At 39.3% G+C, this 25,862-nt stretch overlaps 1 protein-coding gene across 5 annotated transcripts in view; it reads right to left on the bottom strand.

The window, feature by feature from the left end:
• Window positions 1-5,331: 5,331 nt before the first annotated feature.
• Window positions 5,332-25,862, bottom strand: part of cadm2b (cell adhesion molecule 2b) — a 145,054-nt gene continuing 124,523 nt past the window's right edge. For 3 of the 5 annotated variants that reach the window (XM_071496525.1, XM_071496527.1, XM_071496526.1), the window contains 8 exons: window positions 23,687-23,839; window positions 22,776-22,913; window positions 14,715-14,873; window positions 14,312-14,402; window positions 13,915-14,093; window positions 8,940-8,966; window positions 6,909-7,031; window positions 6,544-6,806 (listed from right to left, as the gene is read on the bottom strand). In XM_071496525.1, the coding sequence (XP_071352626.1) occupies window positions 6,688-6,806; window positions 6,909-7,031; window positions 8,940-8,966; window positions 13,915-14,093; window positions 14,312-14,402; window positions 14,715-14,873; window positions 22,776-22,913; window positions 23,687-23,839 (989 nt within the window). In that variant the 3' untranslated portion in view covers window positions 6,544-6,687. Of the gene's footprint in view, window positions 6,807-6,908; window positions 7,032-8,939; window positions 8,967-13,914; window positions 14,094-14,311; window positions 14,403-14,714; window positions 14,874-22,775; window positions 22,914-23,686; window positions 23,840-25,862 lie in introns of all 5 variants that reach the window. The other 2 variants (XM_071496523.1, XM_071496524.1) reach the window with 2 other exon arrangements.

Below are 25,862 nucleotides of genomic sequence, written 5' to 3'. Positions count from 1 at the left end.
AGACAGCAGCGCACTGAGCCAAAGCATACTTTTAAAGCAAGTGCAATTAAACCTGATGTTGTCCTGTGCCATTATTATACATACTGAAAAAAGACAGCATCCAGAGGAAGGGGAGGAGGCTCTTGGTGAAAATGAGGCTAATGCCAACACCTGATGTCCACCCACATCCAGACAGCTGGTTTCCCGCAGGCACAGGAGTTTGTCAGAACCTTTTCAATATGATGTTCAAATATTAATATTCTGTTTGCAGTTCAGAGTGAGTTATTTGAAAAGGAAATTCCTATGATAGAATATAAGCGAGACACAATCTTATGACTGTCATTATGTCATTGTCGTAGTGAGTGATGCAATCAGGAGGGCTTTAATAATAAATGACTAACACACTTCTAACTACAGTAGTAAGGCTATGGCTTCACCCATGCTGATTCATAACAGCAGTTATGAACAACACCTTACAACATACAACAAAAGTTAGGCATTGTTGCTTTTGGGAAGAAGATCATTTAAATGATGATGTAAAACCTCAGGAGTTCATCAAGCAATTATTGAGCTGTTTAGTTAGTGGTAGCCTGTTTCTGAGAGAGACAAAGAGCTAGTGGTACGTCATCTTTCCCAAAAATGGTGGCTTGTTATCCAATGATTAACTGACTAATTATCCATTGAGCCATTAGCACGCCTCTTCTACATTCAGTATGATAGTTCCTATGTGAGCATACATCATTTCCGGTCTTTCCATTAGATGTGCACATTAGATGGAAATGACAGTCCTCCCCAGGATTAATGGAGACTAGCATTTCAAGAGCCTACAGAAATTTAAAAGACTGAAGGGCTATAAAAACACAACTGAAAAAAAAAAGCATTAAGACCATATCTTATGATAATCTCTAGGACAAAATGCAGCACTCTCTTTTCGCCCTAAAGAAAATCTAATCTCTGTATCAAACTAATGCTAAGATTTCCTATAGCTGTCATTTTACTGGAGGAACATCAGTCTCCCACTAATATTCCAACTTTAATTAAGTCTCTGGTGAGCTCCTTGGAAGAATCTCGAGTGCTCAAATCCAAACAGATGGCACGCTATTTATTGCATACCTTATGTCACAGGTACTAGCTTTTTTCCCCCCCAAAGACTACCCAAGACAAGGCTTCCCTTTATGTACTCTCCTGGGTCTGCATGATTCAAAATTCAGCCAAACAATACAGAAGTTTGTTTTAATTAGATCTAAAAATACAACACAGAATAAATCAAATGACAGACAGACAATCCCAGGGTGGGCTATTTAAAGATAAACCACAGAGAATGTGAGTCTGTGTGGATGAATGAGTTTAAAATACAGTGGGTAGCCCTGTTTCAGTCATCAATCCACAGACCTGCATGTGGCCTGATTTGAACAGCGTAGCCGCTGCCTCTCAAAGTGGAAGCCCTCATGCAGCAAACAAGGGAATAGTATCTGACTGTACACATTCATCTAGACTAATGGCATGGTGATGCATCCAGAGGGATACGCAAGCTCATGTTCTTTGTTCCGGATCATTTGACTCCTTCTAACTTCCACTCGGCCCTGTCACAAGTGGAAGTGTGAGTGATCTGTTTAATCTCATCAAATATGATTAGGCAAAACACATCTCAAGATAATATCCTACAGCCCTCTGATTCAGCAGCGATACAGATGAGGCGTGAATGTTGTAGCTATAAATCAAAAGGGGCAACAGAAAACTCAGCTGTTTGCTGTTTGGACACATAACAGTAAGAAAAGGCAACATTAAGCTAATCTAGCTATGTGTGTACCTGCAACACTAGTTGGTCTCATTATGATGGTTTTTTTTTTTTGCATTGACTCCTTTTCCAAGGGAGCAGCAGTGCTGTAACCATGCTGTTATTATTCTACTCAATTCTCCATTAGAATGAGCTGTCAATCAAAGACAAAACCATTTACACAAACAAAGCAACCTTGGGCTTCTAAGGGTGACGATAACAGACTCCCAACACAAAGTTCTGAAAATGAAAAGGAGGATATTGAGAAATTGTGAATTTCATCTTCCACTGTCTGCTCTTTGGACCTCATTTTTGGGTGCAGAGCAATGATTACAAGTAAACTCTTCCAAAATATTTGTCCTCCCTGGCAGGCAATATGACAGATGACACAATATTAATAAAATAAAAAAAAGTGCTGGATAGAGTTTTTTTCCAGTTGGGACTTTTGTGATTATTGTTATCAGTAAATACAGTATTGACTCAAGATTTGGAAGAATCATTGGGTAACTTCACAGTGTAACCGTTAACCATAAATCTGTAATTAAAAACATGATCCACAGGACAGAACATTTCTTTATCACATCTGCACTACTGCATCTGCTTCGCAATCCCTTTGACCCTTTTACTTCCTCAGCAAATCGCCCAGTGAATTACACAAGGCAATTTACATGCTTGGATAGTGAAAACAAGTGGAATTACTGTTATTTCTGCATAAAACGTTGTGCTGTTAATCCAAAAGAAGGACCACTATTTGTGTCAGGGTTGGAGGGCTTTTCATGCACAGTCTAGCTATGGCTCCTCCAGTTGTCACTAATCTACAGCAGAACTGCGGGATGAAAAAGAAAAAGCAGACTGTGTTGACAACAGTCTGGTCCAAGTTACTGTAATAAACATTTCTTTTCTATCCGAGTCTTGTTGAGACTAGAAAAAAGGAGAATACTCATGAAGTAGCACACTCAGTCGGACTATTTAATTGTACAGCCTTGGAAATACAACTGCAAGGTCTATTAGCTCAACACTGAAAAATCTGAATTGTACTGTAGACTGAATATGTTTAAGTGTAATAATGTTTTTTAAGATATCGCTTTGTCCCTAAAGGATTTTTGTCAGAAACTTCTGTTCTGCTATGATAAGAGCTTATTGTGAGCTGGAGGACTGATACGGACCCTGCCCACAGGGTACAGTGGGGATCAGTTTCTTCTTCTTTAGTAAGACTTACAAGGCCTCCTCAGAGGTCATGCTGTGATTGTTATATCGCCCAGGGATGGTTCTCACATTTCTAGGGTAAAGAGGAAATCCATTTTCCAACTCACTATTTACGACTGCACATGAATGTTTCCCCCCCTCCTCGATATCCAATTACTAAATTATGATGGATTCTTAGCATTATTTTCTGCCAGGCATTATTCAAGACAGTCTATCTCAATTTACATAGCTTAACGAAGCACTGAGCTTTCAATAACGCGGAGGAGTGAGATAGTCGGAGCTGATGTTTCTTTGAACTGGCTGGGCTTTTGGTGGTAATGATTATGAAGTGAGCATTGGGAGCCGTCTCTGCGAGACAAGAGAGGGGGAGGGAGGCGTCGTGTGAAGCAGGCAGGTGGTTGGCTGGACAGTGTGCTGATAATGGCAACATTAGTCTGCTGGGAAGCAACATTATGCTCAAGGTCAATGGGAGCTGAAGAATGGAGGATCATAATGACTCGGGCCCTGTGTCCTGGAACGAGATCTCCCTTTAAGGATGTCGAGACATTTAATATGAGCTCAGTAATCTGCACTGGGCTATTATATCCATCCTCAGATTTCCAAAAGTTCATCTGTGCCACTGAAGCAGTGATAATTGACCATGAGAGGTGCTTTTTTGTTTTTCTAAATTGGTAGGGCTTATTGTAAATGTTAGAACCAGATCACTACTGCATGCAAGATACTACAATCAACATTTGCTTTATTCAAATGTAAGTTTGATATGGTTTAGTATTTCCAATGGTACTCTAATGCTGCCATTACACTTCAAGTCCATGCATATGGCCTTTTTTTTAGATAATGTGAATATAATGCACGTTTGCACACCATGTTCCTGGAATACTTGCATGTTGATGTTTTTTCCCACAAGTCCCTCATATATTCATGGAATTTTTATAAGCACACTATTATTTGATTTTGTATTGGCTACATTATTTCTATGCATACTAAAACTCATCTATAGCCCATATTTATCCAGCATTAATCCTTATTTACAGTCATTAAGAAGACATGAATTCTGGTAATACCTGCACCAATCTATAAATCAGTGGTCCATCCTATACACCATATCTTGCATTAATACAAAGGCAACATCTGCATATCTTTTCACTGCATAACTCTTTTACTCAATTTTACTGCTTTACTCTTTTTCTACGTTTGTATTTTTTCCTCACGAGATGCTGTTACTGTTTATCTAATTTCCCCACAGGGATCAATAAAGTTTCATCTTAAGTGTTAGCATATCACTTCCAATTAAAGCAATCAGCTGGATCCGAACATCCTCGACCATGATGTCAAATCACAAAACAGTTTAGCTCCAGTTTTCCTCACCCAGCCTACTTCATCCGCTTAGTTTGTTAAAATAAGGGCAACGGCAGCCTGCTGTGTTAACATCTGTGGCCACTTTGATGAAGCCACTTCAAGCATATCGAACTCAGCTCCAGTGAGACAGCGGAGGACTTGGGGAAGTCTCAAGTCTTCCTTTTGTCACCTTGTATTAATGCACACATCATGAGTGGAGCTGCGCCTCAGGCAATCTTCCTGAGGAGCTTCATGGCTTTTTAATCCTTCTACAAGTCAGACATTTTGCATGCATTATTAATATTAAAGGTTGAGTAATACTCAGCCGTTGCATGGAATAACAGTTACAGCGCGGCTTTGGTCATAGCACTGTCCATCATCATATGCTCCCTTTTATATAACTGGAGATATGTGGACTGATATTGTAACTGTGTGTAATTCTACTGTAATTCAAGAGCACAAAGCATTACTCATGAGTGCGTTTCAAAGTACAAACTTAGTCACAACAAAATGGCAGTTTTCAAGTTGTTCATATTTTAATCCGCACTTTGTCTCTCTTTTTTCTTTTTTTCTTCTTTTTACAGTGGCATAGTTGAAAAATGAATATTCAATACTGAGAAAAAAGCAAAACCTCACACATCCCCCATAAAAAGCAAATTAATTACAGCGATTAAAACTTTGTACAAAATGAGTTATTTATAGCATCATATTGAACTAACAAAATAACATGTATGAGCATTGGTTATGTGGTTCAAAGTCTTTGATACAGTGACTATATACAATGAGGGGATGTCTGATTCACCAATGCCTCAACATGTCATTAGTACTGTTTGCAGCAAACTCAAAGGCCATAACGGTGATCCTTGTATTGTTTTTTTTTATGATAAGTTTCAGAATTAAAAAATGGAAAAGTTAATGTCAGACCACTACTTTAGTAATAACAGCAATAATATCAATCAATATAGCATTATATAATAAATGTCAATCAATCATAATAATAAATACATATATTTTAACCAGATTTTTTTCTCTTTTTTTTCTTTCTTTCTTTTTTTTAATTTAATTTTTATTTATTTATTATTTTTTTTTTACATTTTAAGCAATTCATGAGAATCCCTGTGTGAAGAAGTCTTCAAAAGTGTGAAAACAATCTCATCAAAGTGACGGGAACTGATATGGACCTGAAATTAAAAGCTATAACCAGAGTTTTTCTTTTACTGAAATTGAATACTTACACATTATTTACATACTTTATGACAAAACAACCTCCTGTTAGATAAATGAAAAAAATAAGACATGTGGAATACTTTAAATACTGTATATGCTAATATACAAATCGTAATGTGTCAGGGATCCCAAGATTCAACAATATTGTTCACCAATATTCACGTTAGCAAAGTATTTTACAGCAATATCCACACATTGAGCATAGTTGTTCAATAAAATTCAACATAAATAATGAACCCCCACAAGGTTCCACTCATTCAGTTTGGATCTTACATCAAATCACCAGCTCAAAATTAAAGTTCCTCATCTATGAAGATAACTGCAATCTTTCAGTGTACTGAAATCTTCATCGTGTATCTGACACCATCTCTCCATCTAGACTCATATTGAATCCTGAGACAAGAAACAGTTGATGTGTTTTCCCTCTGTGTTAGTCCTCAGACTTTGTGCTTTAATTTTCTGACTTGTTCTCTGTTGGTACAAATCGACAGCATGAATAAAATCAGAATCAAAATCAATGGAGGAATATGGAGACAGTGCTAAAAGGGAAGTTGATTTCATCTTGAGACAATCACATAGATTGTGCTTCTACCTTTTGTTTTGTCAAAGTGCCTGGTCTGCTTTGTGTGTGTGTTTGTGTTGTTTTTTTTTTAAGCATTTGCAATATGGCTGTGGTGGGGTAAACATCCAAAGACCATCCAGTCCCTAAAAAGATTCTTCTGATGTTAATGTCTGATAGACTGATGTATTTAACACACTCTGTTCTTAAAGCAAAGCTGTTTGAAAAGCTAAGACTTGAGTTGAAGCACATTTCCTCTGAATTTAAAAGAAATCTGCAAAACGTTGTACAACAGGTGAGAAGAGAGAGATAATGCAAGCGATAAAAGAAATGCAGAAAAAATATACAGCATTTAGGCACCGTAAAAATGGAATGGACATAATCCAATTGTACATGGGGCACACTGATTACAAAAGGAGAAGGCTATAGTGTCAGCGAATGCTTTGAAAACAAGCGTGTCCAAGCATGAGCTTTCTGGAGAAGGCAAAAGAACAAGTGAATAATAAGTAAAGTAAAACAGACAGTGACACTGAGGCAGCTTAAAATTGCATGTCTGCTGTCAAAAGTTGTCATGAAACAAAGGGAGAAAAGCAACAGAAGTCTAAATGAAATACTCTTTCTTTTCCTCTGCATGCACGTGGTTTCCCTCGGCGTTGATGATGGCTGTGTCTGCGTCAGGGGCGTCCTCTGCTCCTTTGGCCTCGTGCGTTAAATATGTCCCTGCAGACATACAGAGCCACAGCCAGTTTATCCACCTAGACATGCATATTTACTCCAGGCAAGAACACCGTTATTCAAGTGAGCTCAGGTGACCTATTTTACCTTTATGTCTGGCCAGGTATCGTCCGAGAACTATTATCAAACACAAGGTGATGAAGACCACGACTGCAACAACACCGCCGATTAAAGCGTGGTCAGGTCCGTGTTGTCCTAAAGCATTAGGGTCTGAAATAAGACAGAGGCAGAGAGGGAAAAGTGGAGGGAAAATATTAACACCTGCGAGATGCTCCGCTGCTGTCTCATGCAGCTGTAGACATTTTTTAAACAGTAATGAAAACATTTTGCTTCTGCAATTATCCGGAAGAAAAAAAAAAAAAAATCCAGATGCAGCTTTTACATTTGTGAACAAAGCACGACAGCCCCAAATGAGCTTCTGCCATATTTAGAGCAACCTGACATTGTTGCTTTGAAGTGCTTGAATTGAGGCATAAAAGAAGTGATCATAAGGAATACCACAAATCTCGACACAATTCAAAAATGTGCGTGAGCAACGGCAACATGCTGCAAGAAAACTGAAGTCTAGCTCTGAGTGATGTTTTCATCTTTTGTGTTTCCTCCTTGCTCGCTGCCACATTCTGCTGCTGAGGATCAGGTTTTGTTTTTTTTTTTTTTAAATGTTATTTAACATGAAGCGTCCTCTGGGCAAAGAGCGAGCTGAAGGTTTCCCAGGCAGGAGCATGCCTTTGTGTCTGTCGTGTAATAAACTCTAAGTGGCTGTGTCTTTACTGTGCACCTCGTGTGCTCTCATTATCTCAAGCTGATGAATGGCTGTGGCTTGTGCTCAGTTTTGCAAAGTGACCCTGGGAAATGACGACGGGGATGTTCCTATACACCTCGTTATACTCCTCTGTTAACAGAATGCAACCCTTATTTTCAGCAAACTAAAGTGAAGGACATTAAAAAATAAAAAAAATATATATATAAAGATGAAATTGTGAAACATGCAGTTTAACTCCATGCAGAATAGAACCACCACAACAGTTTCATTAGGGATTCACAGGCAGGCACTTCAGACTTGAAAGCAATAATTGTCAACTGGTACAACAATTGAATTAACTCAGTTTTGGTTGCGTGTCGATGGATATAATGATCTGTACAGGTGTTCCACTGTCAACAAGGAGCATACACAATTTTCACATCTCACTTGGCTGGTGCTCACAGCTCACAGGAATGAGACAAGCTAAACAGCTCTTGATGCACCGCGGCTGAACTTGTCATGTAAACGCGACACTTGCTTTCACCTTAAGTGTGAGTAAATGACCATTAAGTATTTATACTTGTCCAACCAGAGTCTTGAGCTTTAATTCACATGTAAATACCCTGGCTATTCATATGTCAGTCCCGGAGCAAACGACACAGGGCAGCAATTCAGATCAAGATGGTTGCAAAAGCTTTAAACAACTTCGCTTCACTAAGATGACACTTAAAATACCACACACGTTGCCACAAAAGGAAAACTGCAAACATTTTAGCAGCCCACAGTGGCCTCAATGAGCCATTTTTAACCTTACCCTGTTTAGTTACATTAGGGAATCCTGGTTCTATCCTGTTTTTACCCTGTCTCACTTTATATATATATATATATATATATATATACGTGGACACTAACATTCTCCAACCACTTATGCACATATATTATAAATACATATACCTAGGGAAATATGGTATATATAACTATGTAAACAGAAATATTTTTCAAGGACTGTGTGATCAGACATGTGAAAGACAGAGTTCCCTTTGAGAATTTTAGCCGTTCCCTTCCACTTCTGCTGCATTCAAATGAACTGAAATCAAATATTTGCACACTGGCACAGGTACAATGTCCAGCCCAGCAGCACTCAGACTGCACAATGAAATAGATGGTTCTAAGACAAAGCAAACCAAAACCATGTTGTGTGATAACTTATGCAGCCTGTAGAGAGAAAGCGGCTGGCGTCAGCAGAGTGAGCATCCATGCATGGTGATGGTTTGGCTCATGCTGGGTGGAGGCCATGATGTGTCCTGACCCAGATCCAGATCCAGCATCACACACTGTAAATCTGGCTTAAAATGATCACCTAGTGGAATATTTACCTGTCGTAGGCCCTGGAAAGTCTTTGGCTGTTGCCATGGTTGCAGACAGTGACAGCAGTAAGGGAAGACGAGGGGAACAACACCGTGATAAAAAAGGTGACCACAAGGTTCAAAGGAAACATGAGAAATTAGCATGGTCTGTTTTTCTGAGTTTTTACTTTGACAGCGTGCAGAAGTGACGCAAAGCAAAGCTTGCTGTCTGAGCCAAATATATGCTCAACTGGAGTTACTGGCAACAGTGACTGGGAGAGGAGCAAAAGATATATTGACAAGGACAAGATGAAGAACAAAGGCATATATACAGAGATTTGGCATTGTTCATCCTTAATGGGTCAGTTCACCAAAAAATACGAGTAACTAGTTTTGGTATTTTCCCAGGTTGAAAGATATCTAATAATTTGTCTGAGAATCATGTTGTGGATATTTTCTAATTGCAATTCTTTAATGCAAATGAAATTTCCATTCACCACCACTGTTTGAGGGTGGAAGCATAGATCTGAGGGAGAAATATCTAAAAACCTGGGAAAACAAAACAAAAACATTCTGATAGCCAACAACACCAAAGGGAAAATATGCTTTTGTGTGAACCGACCCTTTAATATTGAAAGCAAGCGTTCCCTTTAGGACTTTTTATCTATCAGGCATCAGGTAACAGTTCACTCAACTGCACCTGTGAATTCAACATGTATTGAGCAGCCTATAATGAATGACAGGTAAGAGTATAAAAATACTGCCAAATGACAAGGTTTCTTGGAAAAGTAAAGTCACAGCTTTTATTGACACCTTTTTCTGCTTTATTTTGAGAGGCCAGTTTAAAGGTACCTTGTGGATTTTTTTTTTTTTTCTATGGAGCGATGTTTTTCAGAGTGGGATCCTGTTTTGTTTGTATCGTGGATGCGCAAAAGAATCAACATGCATGAGCACAGAGCATGGTCCTGCTGCCAGTTTCAAGCTATTCCGCTAGTCGACAGTTGCGCTCGCACAGGCAGTCATTGAGACTGTAAGCTAATAAATATGGATGTAAACAATGCACAGTGTAAAATAGTACAGCCAAATCACCATTGCAAATCTTTTATGAGGAAGCTCAAGGATACACATAATGCGATTTTGGCGAGAAAAAACTGAATATAACTTCTGTTTGTTTACAAGGAAACTCTCTGTGGGCTGGTTACACAACACCAAAGTTATTTCGAGTGTTAAGGCAGCCTCTTGGCATATTTTACCTGCAGAGTGCTCTTGTATGGCATACACAAACGCTGTAACACTAATTCCATTAGGAGAGAGGAACTGAAGTGAACACATAGGGCATGTGATTTTGGTTAACTTTGTTCAAACATAATTGTAAATGTGTTCTTGTGTGTGGTTGTAATGGTGGAAGCCATTCTGCCTAAGAACAAACTCACTTCTATTTTCTGCCTCTGTAAAGGTGATATTTGGCGCAGTGGTTTACAAACTGTGATAACCTACTCTACAATGTCTGCACATTGTCAGCTACCAATAAAAACACTAATCAGAAACTGATAAAAATGCTGGTGAGGTAAGAGTGCTTGTGTATCGAAAATGAAGCAGGAGGGTAAGAGAAAAAATAGACATTGAATTCATCCGGAAAAACAATGCTATTTTCTGTCTCAAAGCCTGGCTGTTAGCTCATCAATCATCAACTGTGTGTTCAGTGTCATGTTTGTGAGTGCATGGAGCGTTGAGGCGAAGGCGGGGGGTAGAGGGGGGGGTGGGGGGGTAGGGGGGCTGGGGGGATGGGGGGTGGCTTGCAAGTGTACCTGCGAACACAGCTGTGCCTGCCTATGCCTGATGTGGGAATGTCGGCATTAGCCGACTGGAAGAATGGAGGTTAGAGAGGGAGTCGGGGGAGCTGGAGATGGAGGCACTAAGGTGATGACGTCTGCTAAATGAAAACAGGAGCAAAGGGGAGCAAAAACAAACCCATCCGTGGGGAACAGGCTCACCACGAGAAAACTTACAGGGAAAATCAAACAGCACAAATCAATTACTGCGCGTGGCTGGTGCAGGGGGTTAATTCTGGTCTTTCCCTCAGTGAATACAGGCAAAAATAATGAAATAAAAATGCACAGATGATAAAGTACAAGAGTTGCACAAATGACTCAAGCTCTGAATGAGTAAATTCTTTGAGCACTATCTTTGGGGAAAAGGATGAGTCATACATGAAGTATTCATCTTTCTGACATCTGTTAAATTTTCAAGCAAATGATGATAGGGTGGTAAAAAGGCTGCACACAGTGAAAAAAAAAACCTCATCATGTATCACGCTTGTTGAGGGGGGAATGTACAAAAAACTGAGAGAAATGTGAGGGCAAAATGTACGAAGTTGCAGCTTCACGTCTCTCAACTGTATTACCAGGCTACTATCTGTTACTATCTCTCCAGAATCTCAGACAGAGTAATTATCATATATGGTGTTTCCTCGCTTTATTTAATAAAGTGTATCGAGGAGCATAATCGCAGACGATGATGAATTGCAGCGGAGCGTTGACATATATTGCTTCTCGGCTCTCCTGTCATTAGCAAATTAGGCTTAGAGGCTGAGATGATCCAAAGAGACCCGGTAAGTATTCAGACAGACACGATGGCGCTGAAGAATGACTGTCATCATCAGTGGAAATGAGCTCATCTCACACATCTTTTACCTACTCAACTCAATTTGTCATACTTCCCCTAGTAACCAGGACCTTTGTATTTACTGTGAGAGGGCTGCGGAAGGTTATCAGTTTTCCTGTTAGTACATACGGTATCATTTAATTCTAACAACCCAGGTTTAACAAATTCGAATTATGTATAATTTGAAATATAGAAAAACCTTCCTGGCTGTGAAATGTGAGGAATGAAGCTATGGACCAGCACATAGCACCCAGATATGACAGGATGATATGGACTAGCCTGACATCGCTGCCTTACCCTGTTCATTGAGCATGCTGAAAGAAGAGACTAAGATAACAAAAGCTGAAAGGACGAATGTGTCATCCTCCTTTTCCTCCATTTTTCCCACTGAAGGGCTTTCTCTCCCCGAAAGCCTCTGCCTTTAAAATTGAACAAAGAAGCTGCTGTGCATCCAGTAACTGTGTGTGAGCTTGAATAAGTCCAGCGCTGGAGCTGTGATAAGTCGCTCCCAAACAAACTGCACCCTCATGTGGGACTGTTTAATTGGCAAAAATGGAAACAAATAAATCCATGTTGAATTTATATATTCTGTCCTCGTTTTTGTATTTTTACTTGGCCCTGTTTGATAAACATTATGAACATGTGCTGCAGAGGCCTTAATGATCCGTTTCCGGCACCATGCTGTCTTTATTCTCTCATCCCCTCCACTGTCTCGGGATTAACTTATCTCTCCTCCAGGCAGTACTTGGAAGCTAAATTCTGCATCCTTCACACTTTTTTCTGTTTCCTCACAGGCAGAGTCCAAATGCTAAACCTGTGTAGTGATAGGCCTATGTACATTAGAATGAAGTAAACTAGGTTATCTTGCACTGTGCCAGGGAAAGATTTTAGAGGGGAGTCTTGAAGAAATGGTCTGGAACGCAGGACTACAGACCTCTCTGCTATAATATACGTGCTGGCATTAGTTTTGGTACAGTATATCTGAACCACAAAATTAAACATATCTAATGACACTTGATCATGAACTTGCTATTGTGTCAGATAAATACCGTGATCAGTTGTTGGAAGCCACCTTTTACTCTATTTTATCCTATCCTCTGTTACCACTTGGCAGCAAATACAGTCAGATAACATCATAAAGGACCATACCAGTGTTTTTACATGTTTGATCATTTTTCTTACAAACCATGCTATATTGTACTTCACATCACATCTGACAGTTTCTCCAACCAAAATGCAGTTGTGGCTCAGGAGGTAGAGCAGGTTGTCTTTTAATAACAGGGTGGCTGGTTTGAACAGGACACTGAGCTCATATCCCAGAAAGTCTAATGCGGTGCTTTGTCCTACTAAGGCAGAGATGTTCTGTATAAGTGCAGTCCATTTATCATGTTGCAAAATTTTAGAGATTTGCATTTGTTTCTCAGTTGTAGGTCTTCCATGTGTTTCCATTCATTTCAATGCAGTATATGAACTATTTGAACTTGCTTCCTAACTTGCTCCATCATAGTGAACATCAGGTCGTTGCTACATTACTTACTGTCAAAGTTGTAATATTGTTGTGAGGCCATGCAGTGGAGAGTTTTCAGACCTATCTGCACTTCATCTGCATGATCACACAACCATGATGTATTAGCAACACAAAATTTATGCAGAGTTAATGGTGATGAATTGAACTGATGAATGATTTTCATATTTTTAAAAATGAATGGAAACCAATGCCTGTCTCGCATCATGGTAGCAAAAATACACCCAAAATTGTCAGCCAAAATCAGCCAGAACTAAACCTTGCAGAGGCACTGGCAGGATCTTTTAAATGTTCAAAATCTGTTAAAATCAAATTGGCGCATGTCTTTACAGCCAAAATAACCATAAACTTTATTCAGGAAGATTGTGAATTATTTGATAAATCAAATTTAAAACACGTTTGCTACTTTATGCATTTTTAAATATCCATTCATTATCTGTGCATGTTCATCCTTCACTGGGTTATGGGTGACTGGAGTCTGTCAGCTGATATTCATAAATGAACCACTAATGACGGTTAAAAGATTGAAGTCAACAGCAGTTATTATGATTGGCAGATTATTGGGTATTGAGATATGTGTCTGAAATCTTCCTTTATTGAAATCTTTTATATTTAAGGTAGCGATCATTAATTTGTTATCTTGCTATTTGATTTACAGACATTTTCTATCATAACATACCAGCTGTATATTTAGCCTCTTTATATTAAGCTGCCTGAGTGACAGCCCCCTGCCTGGCTTTGTTTCTGAGTAATGAACACTGACCAACAACAAAACTGATCATCCATAGCAACACTAGCCCCCACTGAAGTACCCACCATATACAAACAGTATGTATTCAGCACTGCTGGTCCCCAGGTCGTTGCTGGCCTCACAGCGGTATGTGCCATTGTCTGTTTTGTTTAGTGTGGTGATGGTTAGTTCCCTGCCCTCCACAATCATACGCTCAGTGTCTGGCAGCTCTCCTCCATCTTTAGACCACAGCACCGGTTCAGGTCTAGGACAAAAAAACAATGTAGGCAATATTGTCCTTTTATGTTGCTGCTTATGATTTCTTAAATGTTAAGAAATAACAAATAAACAGCAGAAATATTTTTTTAAAAAAAGGAAATGACATTCTCTAGTGAAGAAGAATCACATTTCAAGTCAAATCCCTGCTGATTTTCAGTCTAGTAACTACCACCAAATTGAAGTTGTGAATAAATGCCAACTTACATCGGGTTGCCTATGGAAATACACTCCAATTTGAAGTATTGCCCTTCCTGTGGAATAATCAGTGAATGTGTGATCTCCAGATGGGGAGCATCTGCGAAGAAGAGACAAAAAAAAAAAAAAAAATCCAATGCTATGACAGCACTGTGTGTTAGAGGCTTTAACTCTTACACTGACAAAGTACAACAGTAGTTAGCTCTTTACCCACTGGGCAACTCTTAGCTCTAGCCCATATCCCTGTTCTGCTTTGATACTAATCCCTTACCTGCAAACTAATCCCACACTAATCCTGAGCAAATGCAAAGCTAAACCTGCAGACATAAATGTAATCTCAATCCTTGTATTTCTTCTCAATACTAATCTTATACCTAATCCAGCTTTGTGGGGTGTGTATGACTGCACTCACAGTGGACCTCCAGGACCTCAGTTGTCATGTAGGGGTTGGACAGAGACACATGCTCCACACTGCAGGTGTAGGCGGCGCCGTCGTCCCGTTTGTCCACCTGGAACTGGACGGTGCTCCTCACTGTGAATGATTTTCCTGTGGCATTCACCTCCTTAGTGCCTGCAGAGTCAGAAAATGAACAACGGTGCAATGAACTTGTGAATTGCTAATGCTACTGGGGAACAGTTCTGGCTTTTGTGCAAGGTCTTCAAAAAAAAAAGTAAGAAATGGTGCTTGAAAAGAAGCAGAGAAAAACAGAAATCTGCTCGTATGTTAACTAAAACATGAGAAACATGAAGTTTTATTTCAATTTTATTTTTGCTTCTATGACATAGACAGCTACAGTGTTGTTGTTGTTGTTGTTGTTGTTTTTCTCTGCTTCTCCTTCGAGGGGGAGAATCCTTGGCCTTTGAAAGTCAAGTCAAAGTAGAGCGAATAGAGAGGGGAGAGCAGTTTGAGCATTGACTCGGTTGGTTGGGTGTGTTTGCTCCTCCAGGACCATCTCTCAAACATCCTCGTCAACACAAACAGGCACAGGCTCCCCCCGGCAGTGTGGGGTGGATTTTTCACAGTTGTAGTTGTACCTCTCTCCTTTCTCTCCTCTCCTTTGTCTTAGTTTCACACCCAAACATTTACCTTTTACACAGCTTCAGATCTTGATCTATATTTGTTTTATTCCTGCTGTGTAATTTAGTCTTCATTTAGATGCCTCTTAACTCATAATTGCAAGCGTTTCTTTGTAGTTCTCCGCTGCTCTCCTGTCAACACTTTGTGTGGTAGCATCACGGCTGCACAAGGCCTCCCCCCACGCCCCTCCCCGGACTTTCTGCAATCCACTGCAAACCTGAGCCAATCGATACATACGCATGTACTCACTCCACTCCCTCACTCACAAATGCACACGCACCACGTGAATTGTTCAATCACTTGGTCTATTAAATACTAAAAGCCCTTTGCAATGAAACCCAGATCACCCATATCATCATCATTTTGGGCTGATCTATTCCATTTGTTCCACTCCACTGTGTCTCTTTGATTTTGTCACGTGTAAAGGGATTAATATTTTATTGGACTTTGCAGTGGAAGAACTATTACTAACAGGAGTGATGTAACTACAGTACTACTACTACTGCTACGACATGTATTCTTCTTTTTACTTTCCAGGTGGGCAGATAAAATATCAGCTGTGTTTCTGAACATATTACAGTGATTACAGTGTAGTGATTTTTCATTAAATAGCTTGAAAAATCCTAATATATTGTACAAAGTATTGTAAAAAGTACAGATAATCAGTAGGGTTTTTTAAACTCTGGTCTCTTAAAGTAACCAAACTTCATCTCAAAGGAAAAAAAGAAGGATGATTCACTTTTCATGTAGTCTTTAATTTCTCTTATAAGTAAGTAAGTTCCAATTACATGTGCTTAATTAGTAATTTGTTAATTTTATTGCAGAGCTGACAGTGTGAAAATCTGATTATGTAAGTTATGTGAAATTGTATTTTCCACTTTTCTGCTTTTTAGAAAATGTTGAAAGCATGTGCTCCATTCTGGTTTTATTATTTCTGATTCACTGGTGTCTTTCATTTGCATGACAGACAGACAGACAGATACACACACACACACACACACACACACACACACACACACACACACACACACACACACACACACACACTCACTCACACTCACACTCTACGTTAAACTTCAAAACAAAAATTACTAACAGCAAGAAGAGTAAGACAAAGAAGAAGATAGCTACAAGAGAAGTAGTAAAAAAACAAACTTCACCACCCTCCAGGACATCACACTCTTATTGAGTAATGCATCTCAAATGAGAACATTTGGAAAAAAAATACATTTCAAACACCACATATCCTTTGAGCAAACAGGAAAGTCAGAGGCCTTGCAGTTGAGAGTCAAAGGCCTTGCATTTTGCCCTGAAGTACATAAGGGGAATAGGAAGTGCCTCTGTGGCGTCATACTGAATCTCTCAAGCTTTTCCTCTCATTCGTCAAGTTGCCTGCAGCATCAGCGCTACCATAGAGAAGCTGTCAGTCTGTTTCAAGGCGGCTGCTAGCATCGCTAGAGAGCATGTGGAGGCAGCTTTCCAAAGGATGGGAATGTGCCCAGGTGCATCAGCTTTGAACCAGAACCAGCCCCAACGAGTAAGCAGATCTGCATTCAGGTGACTGGGGGCACTCCTGGAATCATCAACTCAGTGCGTGTTTTACCAAGGACGAGCCTCAGTAGGATTTAATTTTTAAAGATCTAAGTGCAAGTCTAATAAGGGTAATGCTCGAGCAGGTCAGGTATAGTTCCCTTGGATGAATTATTGTTTTATGTTCATAGGGTAAAGTTGCCTTCAGCCTTGAGGAAATAAGTGCACAACAATTTGAGCCTTTGCTTATTTCATGAAGGCATCAGAGGCATTCTCTAATAGCTGAACTTGCTGCTCGGCACAGTTTGCATCCCACTGCCTGCTGATCAATAATTACACAGTGTTTTGAGAAATTTCATGTTCTTTTTTCTGAAATTCTGTGACCTCATTTCTCAATTAATTTGCTGTTAAAAGCCCTTTAAATATAAAGTCACATTCACAAAAAAAAATATATTTTTTTTGCCTCATTTAACAGTGGCTAGGGTCTTTAATTTTACATTGGTACTTGATATCCTTCATTAACAATCTTGCTCATTTAGTATTTTGGTGTTTGGCAGTTGGAGGGTAAAGAGGCTTAAGGGACATGACAGTTGATTTTCTTGCAGTTGCAATGAATATGGTCTAAGGTAGAACAATCCTTAATTACATTATGCTCAGTACATACATTATATTAGTTTGAATCCACCCATCAGCGTTCATTGTCAATGATACTGTATTGTTCCATATCAGTTACACTTTGATTACATGTTTGCAGTGTATTTTTTTTAACAGCTGTTTAAAATGTCTTCTTGGTTTATTCCCCAGAGACTTTTATCTTTCTGTGTTTACTCAAATAAAGATCAAAGTATTTACAACACAAGAATAAATATTACAACTTGCTATTTGATATGAATAAAAATGAAATGAAGAGCTCATAAAAAATGCTCTGGCTTCAAAAACTCATCAATCATGAATCCAGAGTTTTATGACACGACAATATTTTCTGGTACAGCAGATGATTAGACCAGCACAAGTTTGCACATATTGGTACTGTTTTGTAGTATGCTCCCAGCACACAAACAGGCTGAGCAGTGTAGCCAGGAAACGCTGTTTCCAGGTAATGGTCTCTAATTGTTGTTGTCATTTAGGATCTTAGTTAACATTATTACAAATGGCTGCAAATATGAAATCGCAAATGAATAAAATCAGAGCAAAGATGTGCACTAGCTCAAGTCGCTCTTTACATAAAGCAGATGATGCTGGAGTGCTGTTTCTGCTGTGAAGCTGCAAGATCAATGAAAACAAGCAGGAGCTGAAAGCGTTTTATCTTACTTTCATAAATCTTCTATAACCCTCTATAACTTCCCCCATAGCTTCTAACTTTTATCAGTTTAAATTTTTTATTCATTTCTTAACTAAATTCTAAAGAGGTAAACAGATTAGTTGGACTTGCTGTGGAAAAGTAACGAGCTAAGAATAGCTCCAAACCACCATCTAAGGCAATAAATGTGAGAAAACGCACACCAAACAAAGTCCTAAAACACATGCTGGTACAGTATGTTCCTCTGATGTGGCTCTGTGGCAAAATTCTCAGATATTTTCTCGAAAAATATCGCCCCTATTTAAAAACTTAGAGTAGAAATGGAAAACATTATGAGCCACAGGGTTGTTTTTAAGTAAGGTAAGCAGATGTTATGACTCATAATGGAACAAAAAATGTCACAGTTAAATATGTGCAGCTCATTCCTGCTGCTGCTATTTAACACAACAGACATGTCATTCTTGCTTACATGTCATTCTGTGGTAGCAACACAATGAGCTCCTGTATGAATCAGACAGTTGATCCAATTTTGGATCCTAGTGTTGATGAGGATAAGAATATAAAAGCTGAAGAGGGGAAGAGAAGGAAGGAAATCCTCAAAGAAATAGGTCACAAAAGAGACCGCAACAATGAAAAATCAAGTAACTAATCAACAGATGATGAAGAGGGACCTGCTCACAATAACAGTACATTCTAATCAACACTGGCAACACTATCATTTATTGTATCTCATGTCCATGAAAACACACCCATACACACGAAGCCACAGCTCCAAGAGGGAAAACAGGGAACCCCGGCTAATTATTCTACAATTAAAGTGGAGATTTATCAAGTTGAGCTGTGGAGCCGTTCATGTTGCAGTGTTGTTAAACTTACAACAATTTGTTACAAAGACATAGCCTGAACTATAAACTTCACAACATTGTTTTATTCGATTTATGTCTCAGCTGTGGCGTACACGGGTTCCCCTGGTGCTATTTCATTAAAACATAGTGGTTAAACCTAAGCTAAATAAGACCTGTGGCCTTTTAAACAATAAATTCCATGTACATGTAGAAAGCCTCTTATATTTAGTAGGAATGGTCGCTTTAATGATTTAGAGCAAAGTAGGCATAAAATCAATAAAAGGAGACACAAAGATTCAAACACATTTCAGACACAACATGAAGGCCAGACGTTGTCTGATGACACGATTCACTGATTTGCACATAAAAAGATTTAAAAGCTAAACCCCCGGGCTCTTCCCTGCAGTAGATGCTGTGTGTGGGGCACAGCGATCATCACGAAATCTTTAGATTAGAGAAGCATGTAGTGCAAACACGAATCAGCTGCTCCAATGTGTTTCCAGATCCTTTGGTGGTAAAGACATCTTAACGTGTTTTTCCACCGATTGGAGAAAAGCTCCTACATTTGTTTCGCCGTTCACACTTGTCAGTTAAAGTTTGATCTCTGCTTGATCTTAAGGAACAGGACGGGAGGCCACAGGTTTAACACCATCGTAATTTTATTTATTAATCATTTAGATTCAAAATTCTTGAAATCTTACTAAACTCGAACAGAAGAATCAGTCACCATGTTGGAGCTGTTGTGTATTTGAATGTGTCACTATGATACTGTGCTAACTCCCGCACCAACGCATTCATACATGAAACATAAAGTTTTCTATGTGATTTACACTTAATGGTTCATTTTCTTCCCATTTACTTCCCTCCACATTGCGCATGAGTAAACGGAAATAGTCACAGTTTTAGTTACATATATCATCCTTGTGGTTTAGTTCGTAGGTTTTTGGCAGCACATTTGTTTCTATTTGTTGCGCACACGTGCACAGTCACACTGTAGTTTGTCTGTAGTTAAGTTTGCCTTACGGTGCTCTGATTGTTATTTTATTGAGTCACCAGTGCCGAGGCTGCAGCTTTTCAGGCCTGTGCTCAGTTTGTCTCTGTTAAGTTACAGTCACTTTCTGCTAAGTTAGTGTTATCTGGGTCTAGTTCTGTTTACGTGACCTCTTTTACGGGCCCAGAACATCATTGCACATTCTGTAAATTGTTACATTCTTCATTCTGGTTAAATAAACAGCATCTTTTTTTTTGGAAAATCCACCTGTGACTCCTCTCGCCTGCTAGCTCTGTCCCTCACAAATATATTGGCCACCTTATGTATGGAAAGGGAATGAGAGTGGGTGGATTTTTTTTCTTCAACAGATTACTATTTGAAGCCTGGCTGTCATTCAGTGACACAAGTAATTTGTATGGCTCTATACTCTGCAAACAAATTATTTGACACTGGATGACAGTTGCATTTTGAGGTTTGTAATACTGCGAGCTTCTAATATAAATTGTTGAAAAAACAAATCATCAGTGCATGAAATAAATATGACATGTTTTTGCTATTACACCTGCTGTCGTCTTGGAGCTTTGTAGACTGGTCGCCCAGAGGGGATAGATTTGACTGACAGCAGACACTGGCGGCAATGATCCACCGCACAAGAACCCATGGAAAAACATGCTGCTCCCAGCACATTCTCGCTAAAGAAAGCTTTAAAGCAGCACCTACAAAAGACCTGGATCCACAGCACTGATTGACATTCCTCCTCTTTGACACTTTGACATGGAAATGAAGTTTTTAAGTCGAGCCCCCCAGTCTCTGCTTTGTTCTTTATCTGTCTTTGACTTGGAGATGCATCACACCAGGTCTGTTTGCCCAAGCGGCTTAATAAAACCCACCACACATAGGTAAAACTTATAAAAGAACATTTGTATACAAGACACCGGTCTGGGGCAGACTTAGGGTACATGGTCTTTTTTTAGAGATGTGCAGTTCACACAACACACATCAATGCCATTTCATATATGAAATATAAATGTAGAGAATCACTGTTTTGCTTTCATTTTCCGTGGAGCCAGGTGCAAAATGTTGTCACCCCCTTGAACTGTTGGCATTTTGGCATTAGTCCATGCTAAGAATATAAAGTTTTGAGCTTTAAAGATTTATTTTAAAGTATATCTGAAGACATAAAGGGAAAAAAAAAAAAAAAAGATCATCTCCACGCCTCTCGAGATGGACAGAAAGTCTGGTTGTGATGCTGTGTGCCACCTCTCCACTGGCCTTTCAGGAATCTACGTGCATGTCATTTCAACAAGAAAACTTCATATCCCTGCCCCTCTCCCATCAATCATCATGCCATGTTGGGCAGACACAAACAGAACCACCAAGAAAAAGCTCTCTGGTGCAAATCTTCAATAAAGAGCAAGTGTCACACTGAGTCTCCGCAGCAGGCTCCATTACATTAAAGAGCTCCACACAGCTTACCTCTGCCATCAAATTGAGGAAAAACATCCCATTCCTATTTCTTAATGTTTTGTCTTTTTTGTGCTTTTTTTTTAAAGCAGAAATAAGACGATGATAAAAAGCTAGAAAAAATACAAAGTGCAGAACTTCAGACAGTTTGGAAAAAGGTAGGCAAGAAAGTGAAAGCTTGTGCGGCATGCTGTGTGTAACCACAGAAAACTTCTGCCAGTTTACTGCGATCAGCACACATTACATTGCACCATCTGCTGCCTAATGCATTGTTTCTGTCAGTGCTTTTTTTTTCCAGCCCGGGAGAAGCGCGTTATGTGGCCTTTCTGAGTTTGCATTGCTGTGCGTTCTTGTATCCTCCTCGACTCCTGTGACTAATCTAATCGCTGCTCTATGAAAAAAATAAATAAAGCGCCCATTTCGAGCCACCTGGGGATACGATGGATGGCTACATGGCTGACAAGAACGAGTGGGAAGCCCAGCAAGATCGACTCATCACATGCAAACAGCACTGAGGTCTGCGTAGAATTCCTAACTGTGAGATAAATTAACACCAGTAAATCTTCTGAAATGAACATGACACACACAAACTGACTCTCCAGCGTAACACCCTTTTAGTTTAACAAGTCACAAACATGTCAGTTCACTGATGAGTTAATTACTCTATTAACAGAAAAGTAATTGACAAAAATTTGATAATAAATTAGCTCTAGGAAATTTTATCGATGAAAAATTCAAACATTTGCTGCTGGTGATGATTTGATACTGTTCTCTCTTTTATGTCATTGTAAGTGTAATATCTTCGGGGTTTTGGCTGTTAATTTGGCTGACCAAACAAACAGGAGAAAATCCTAAACTTGACGTTCTTATTTTTCATAATCACCTTCAGGACTGCATTATTGATTTGTGTTTTGTGCTCATCAACCAGTTAAGTGCACCATTGCTTTAGTGCCACTAACAGTAAGAACTGAATGCTCTGCAGATCTTGTCGTTGATGTACACTTTATAATTAGGCTTGGTCAGGTAGTGAAATGTGGACGCCCCGGCACAGTCCAGCAATATTTTGGACGGCTCCCAACAACAGCAGCAACACTGGCAGAGAGCCAGTGGAATCATTGCACCACTAAACCCCGGCCAGTGGAACAATGCATGAATAGGAGCACAAAGGAAAGCAGCTGAATGACTTGACAGTAATGATGTCTCCAATAGGGTGCAAGTGGTAACAGAGGGTACAGTGCTCTGTGAAACCCACACCACATGCTTACCTTGGACCTCCTTGTCATTTCGGAACCACCGGATGTTGGCAGCTGGTTTGCTGCCCGATGTGGTGCACGTCAGGGTGATTACATCGCCCTCGGTGGCAGGCTTGGTGAATCCTGTGATCTCTGGCCGTCCTGGCACTCCTGTTGTGCGAAGGATCATGATTATAAACGAAATACTGAATAATGAATGTATATGAGGGGTGGAGTAATAACCCAGTGAGTGATATATCCTGTTTTCCTCCGACAATAAATAATAATTTTCTGACTGACAGGATTCCCTTTTAGTTATCCATGCCTTCTCTTCACAGTGACAAGATCAAATTTTTGTTGTATATTTTTCCAATTTGTTTATGAACAAAAATCGCAACGATGACAAGCAAAAGGAATTCTATGAAGAAGATAATGGCTCACAATAAATGGGCAATTAAATATATAAAACTGAAGTCTGTGGTTTATTCAATAAAGTTAAAAATAATTACCCAAAATCTCTCCTCCAAGATAAATATGCCTAGGATCTTCCTGACTGGCTGTGAGATTCTTGATGAAGGTCATCGTACGGAAATTTAAGTCTTAATAAATGCACCGGAAGTGCTGACAGAGTGTGGGAGTTGACTTCTGACTTTTGATTTTTGACTTTTGAGATTGTTGTGGCTGTCCTGCTGGGCAGAAAATTAAATATAGTATATATATAGTAATATAGTACTGGTTTTCAAGCTTAACTGTCAGCCTTTGTTCTAGTGGAAAGCGGTAAAACATAATGCAGACATGGTGTTTTCCTACAAAGTAACAAGTGCCTGGTGAAGGAAAACCACAGCCTATAACTCAAAATGCACAGGTATTCATGCTGTCAGAATGTGAGGAATTAGCCACAAATAATTGGCCTGTGGAGACTGGGCCAAAACAGACGTGCTCACCCAGAACAGTGAGAAAGGCCTTGGTGGTCTTGACAGGCATGGTGAAGAGCGAGCAGGTGTACTGGCCCTCATCTGACAGGCTGACGTCACCAATTCGGATGGTGAGCTCCTGCCATGAGGCTCGCACCAGCTCGATTCTGTGGTCTCTCAGAGCTGCATAAGGAAGGAGGACACAGAGAATCACAGAGAGCACAGAAAAATAAAGACAGGGAATTCATTAATGGGCAAATTCAGGGACGGCAGTTAACCTGTAGCAGTACCATGTGTAATTCAGATGACCTTTATGAGAACAAGGCCGAATACACTGTGCTTTCCCTTATTCCAAATGGCTGTCAAATGCAGCAAACACATACAGTGACCAATGCTATGAAACATTTTCTTGACATTTGCATTCTGGGCTGACAGTCTTATTCACAGTCAGTGAGAATACAGAAGGTATCAGCAGGATGCACTGGAGCGTAACAGCAGAAAAAACTTGCAGTCCGAGATTACAATATTTATTTTGGTAATCACTTACATTCCAGGTATTGATTTACATTCACTTTAACAGCCTGAGCAACTGGCTCTGTCTGTGACATTTATCACTTTGAGCACTGATACCAAAACCCTACCATGGCCATATAGAGTATTTCTTAGCCTACAGTTAGAGGGAAAAGACAGAATAATTACTTCAGTACTAAAAGAACATTTTACAATCAAGAGCTGAGCAATAAGTCAATAAAGTGTTTATTTAATTGTCAGTGGTATCATATTGAAATATATAATTTTATAATATATGTTGTTTTACAAATTTCTGTTGTCACAGCTAATGGTTTCAGCAAACTATAATGTAAATCTAAGAAATTAAAGATGCAATTACACAACCATGGAACACATTTTACTGCACTGAGGCGCAATTTGATCATCTTATACTCTGTTCTTTCATATATTTCCTGTATCTTGATGTGCATTAATTGATGTTAATTGTTAAAAACATTTTTGTTAACAATGTGTTATGGACCAAATCCCCCAGCCCTAGTGCAGATCTAAGGTAACCCCCCCCCCCCCAAAAAAGCAAACTAGAATTAGAACTAGAATTGCCACCTTGCATCTACCACTCAGACTCATTTCAGATTACATCCCTTTTTATTCAGTCATATAAAATATTAACCATTTGTGTGAAATTTTGTCATAATTGCTGTGTGATGTCTTGAGTAATGGCTAAAAGATGTTTTGTGAGGTCACACTGACCTTGACCTTTCACCTTTGACTACCAAAATGTAATCAGTTCATCCTTGAGTCCAAATGGACATTTGTGCAAGATTTAAAGAAGTCCCTCTAAGGGATTGCTGAGACATTGCGTCCATGAGAAAGGGACAGATTGGGTTGTCTGTATGTAACCTAAATACAACCCGGAAACAATATGCCTCCGGCTCTGTCTATCACTGGTGCAGAGGCATAAAAAGTATACTGCTAAAAAAACTGGCTGCTATTCAGGACATGAACCCCGATACAATAATCATCACAATGAGAATCCTTAAAACACAGCTTGAAATAAAACCTTGTTTTCTTAAGACACAGGGTGCCTTCACCACTGGTCATTCAGATGTGATTACATCCTCATAAACCTGGGAAAATCATGTAGCTAGGTTGAAAAAGGTCATCTTGCACCTGTCATTTCTTATACAATTTTAAATTCAGAATCACCTGTTTCTACAAGTGACCAACCACAGAGGGCAGGAATGAAAGTGCTCTTCATTGAATAAATTACACATTCTTAATCCTTAGTCCCTTTAGGCCTGGCCAGCTTTCTCCCCGGACACTCTTTCATCTGAGGTAATTTGAACTCTATTGGATTGTACCACCAAGGCAAATCTGGCAAAATGCTGCAGTGTAGGTGTGAATTTGGATTTAATTATCATGGCCAATGTAAAAGTGGCATCCTGTCAGATAAAGAAGACATCACTATGAAGAATCATTAATCACCGCCTGCACTCCCAGTTGATTTTAAGTGATAAACATACACAGCATACATGTGACACACAATTCAATTAGATTGGATGAAATGGTTATTAGATTTACACAGACATAGGTCACTATCAACAACGCTGTTCTTCAGCTTCAATTACACCATACTGTTTGATGATTATTATCATATAATCACATACGCTAAAAAGGATAAAATAAAGATTGGCTA

The sequence above is a fragment of the Trachinotus anak genome, unplaced genomic scaffold (assembly GCF_046630095.1).
Source record: "Trachinotus anak isolate AG129_WGS33_773 ecotype Australia unplaced genomic scaffold, CSIRO_AGI_Tana_v1 ptg000014l, whole genome shotgun sequence".
NCBI lineage: Eukaryota > Metazoa > Chordata > Actinopteri > Carangiformes > Carangidae > Trachinotus > Trachinotus anak.
The sequence above is the reverse complement of the archived record's forward strand: the minus strand, read 5'-3'. Positions and strand labels throughout refer to the sequence as shown.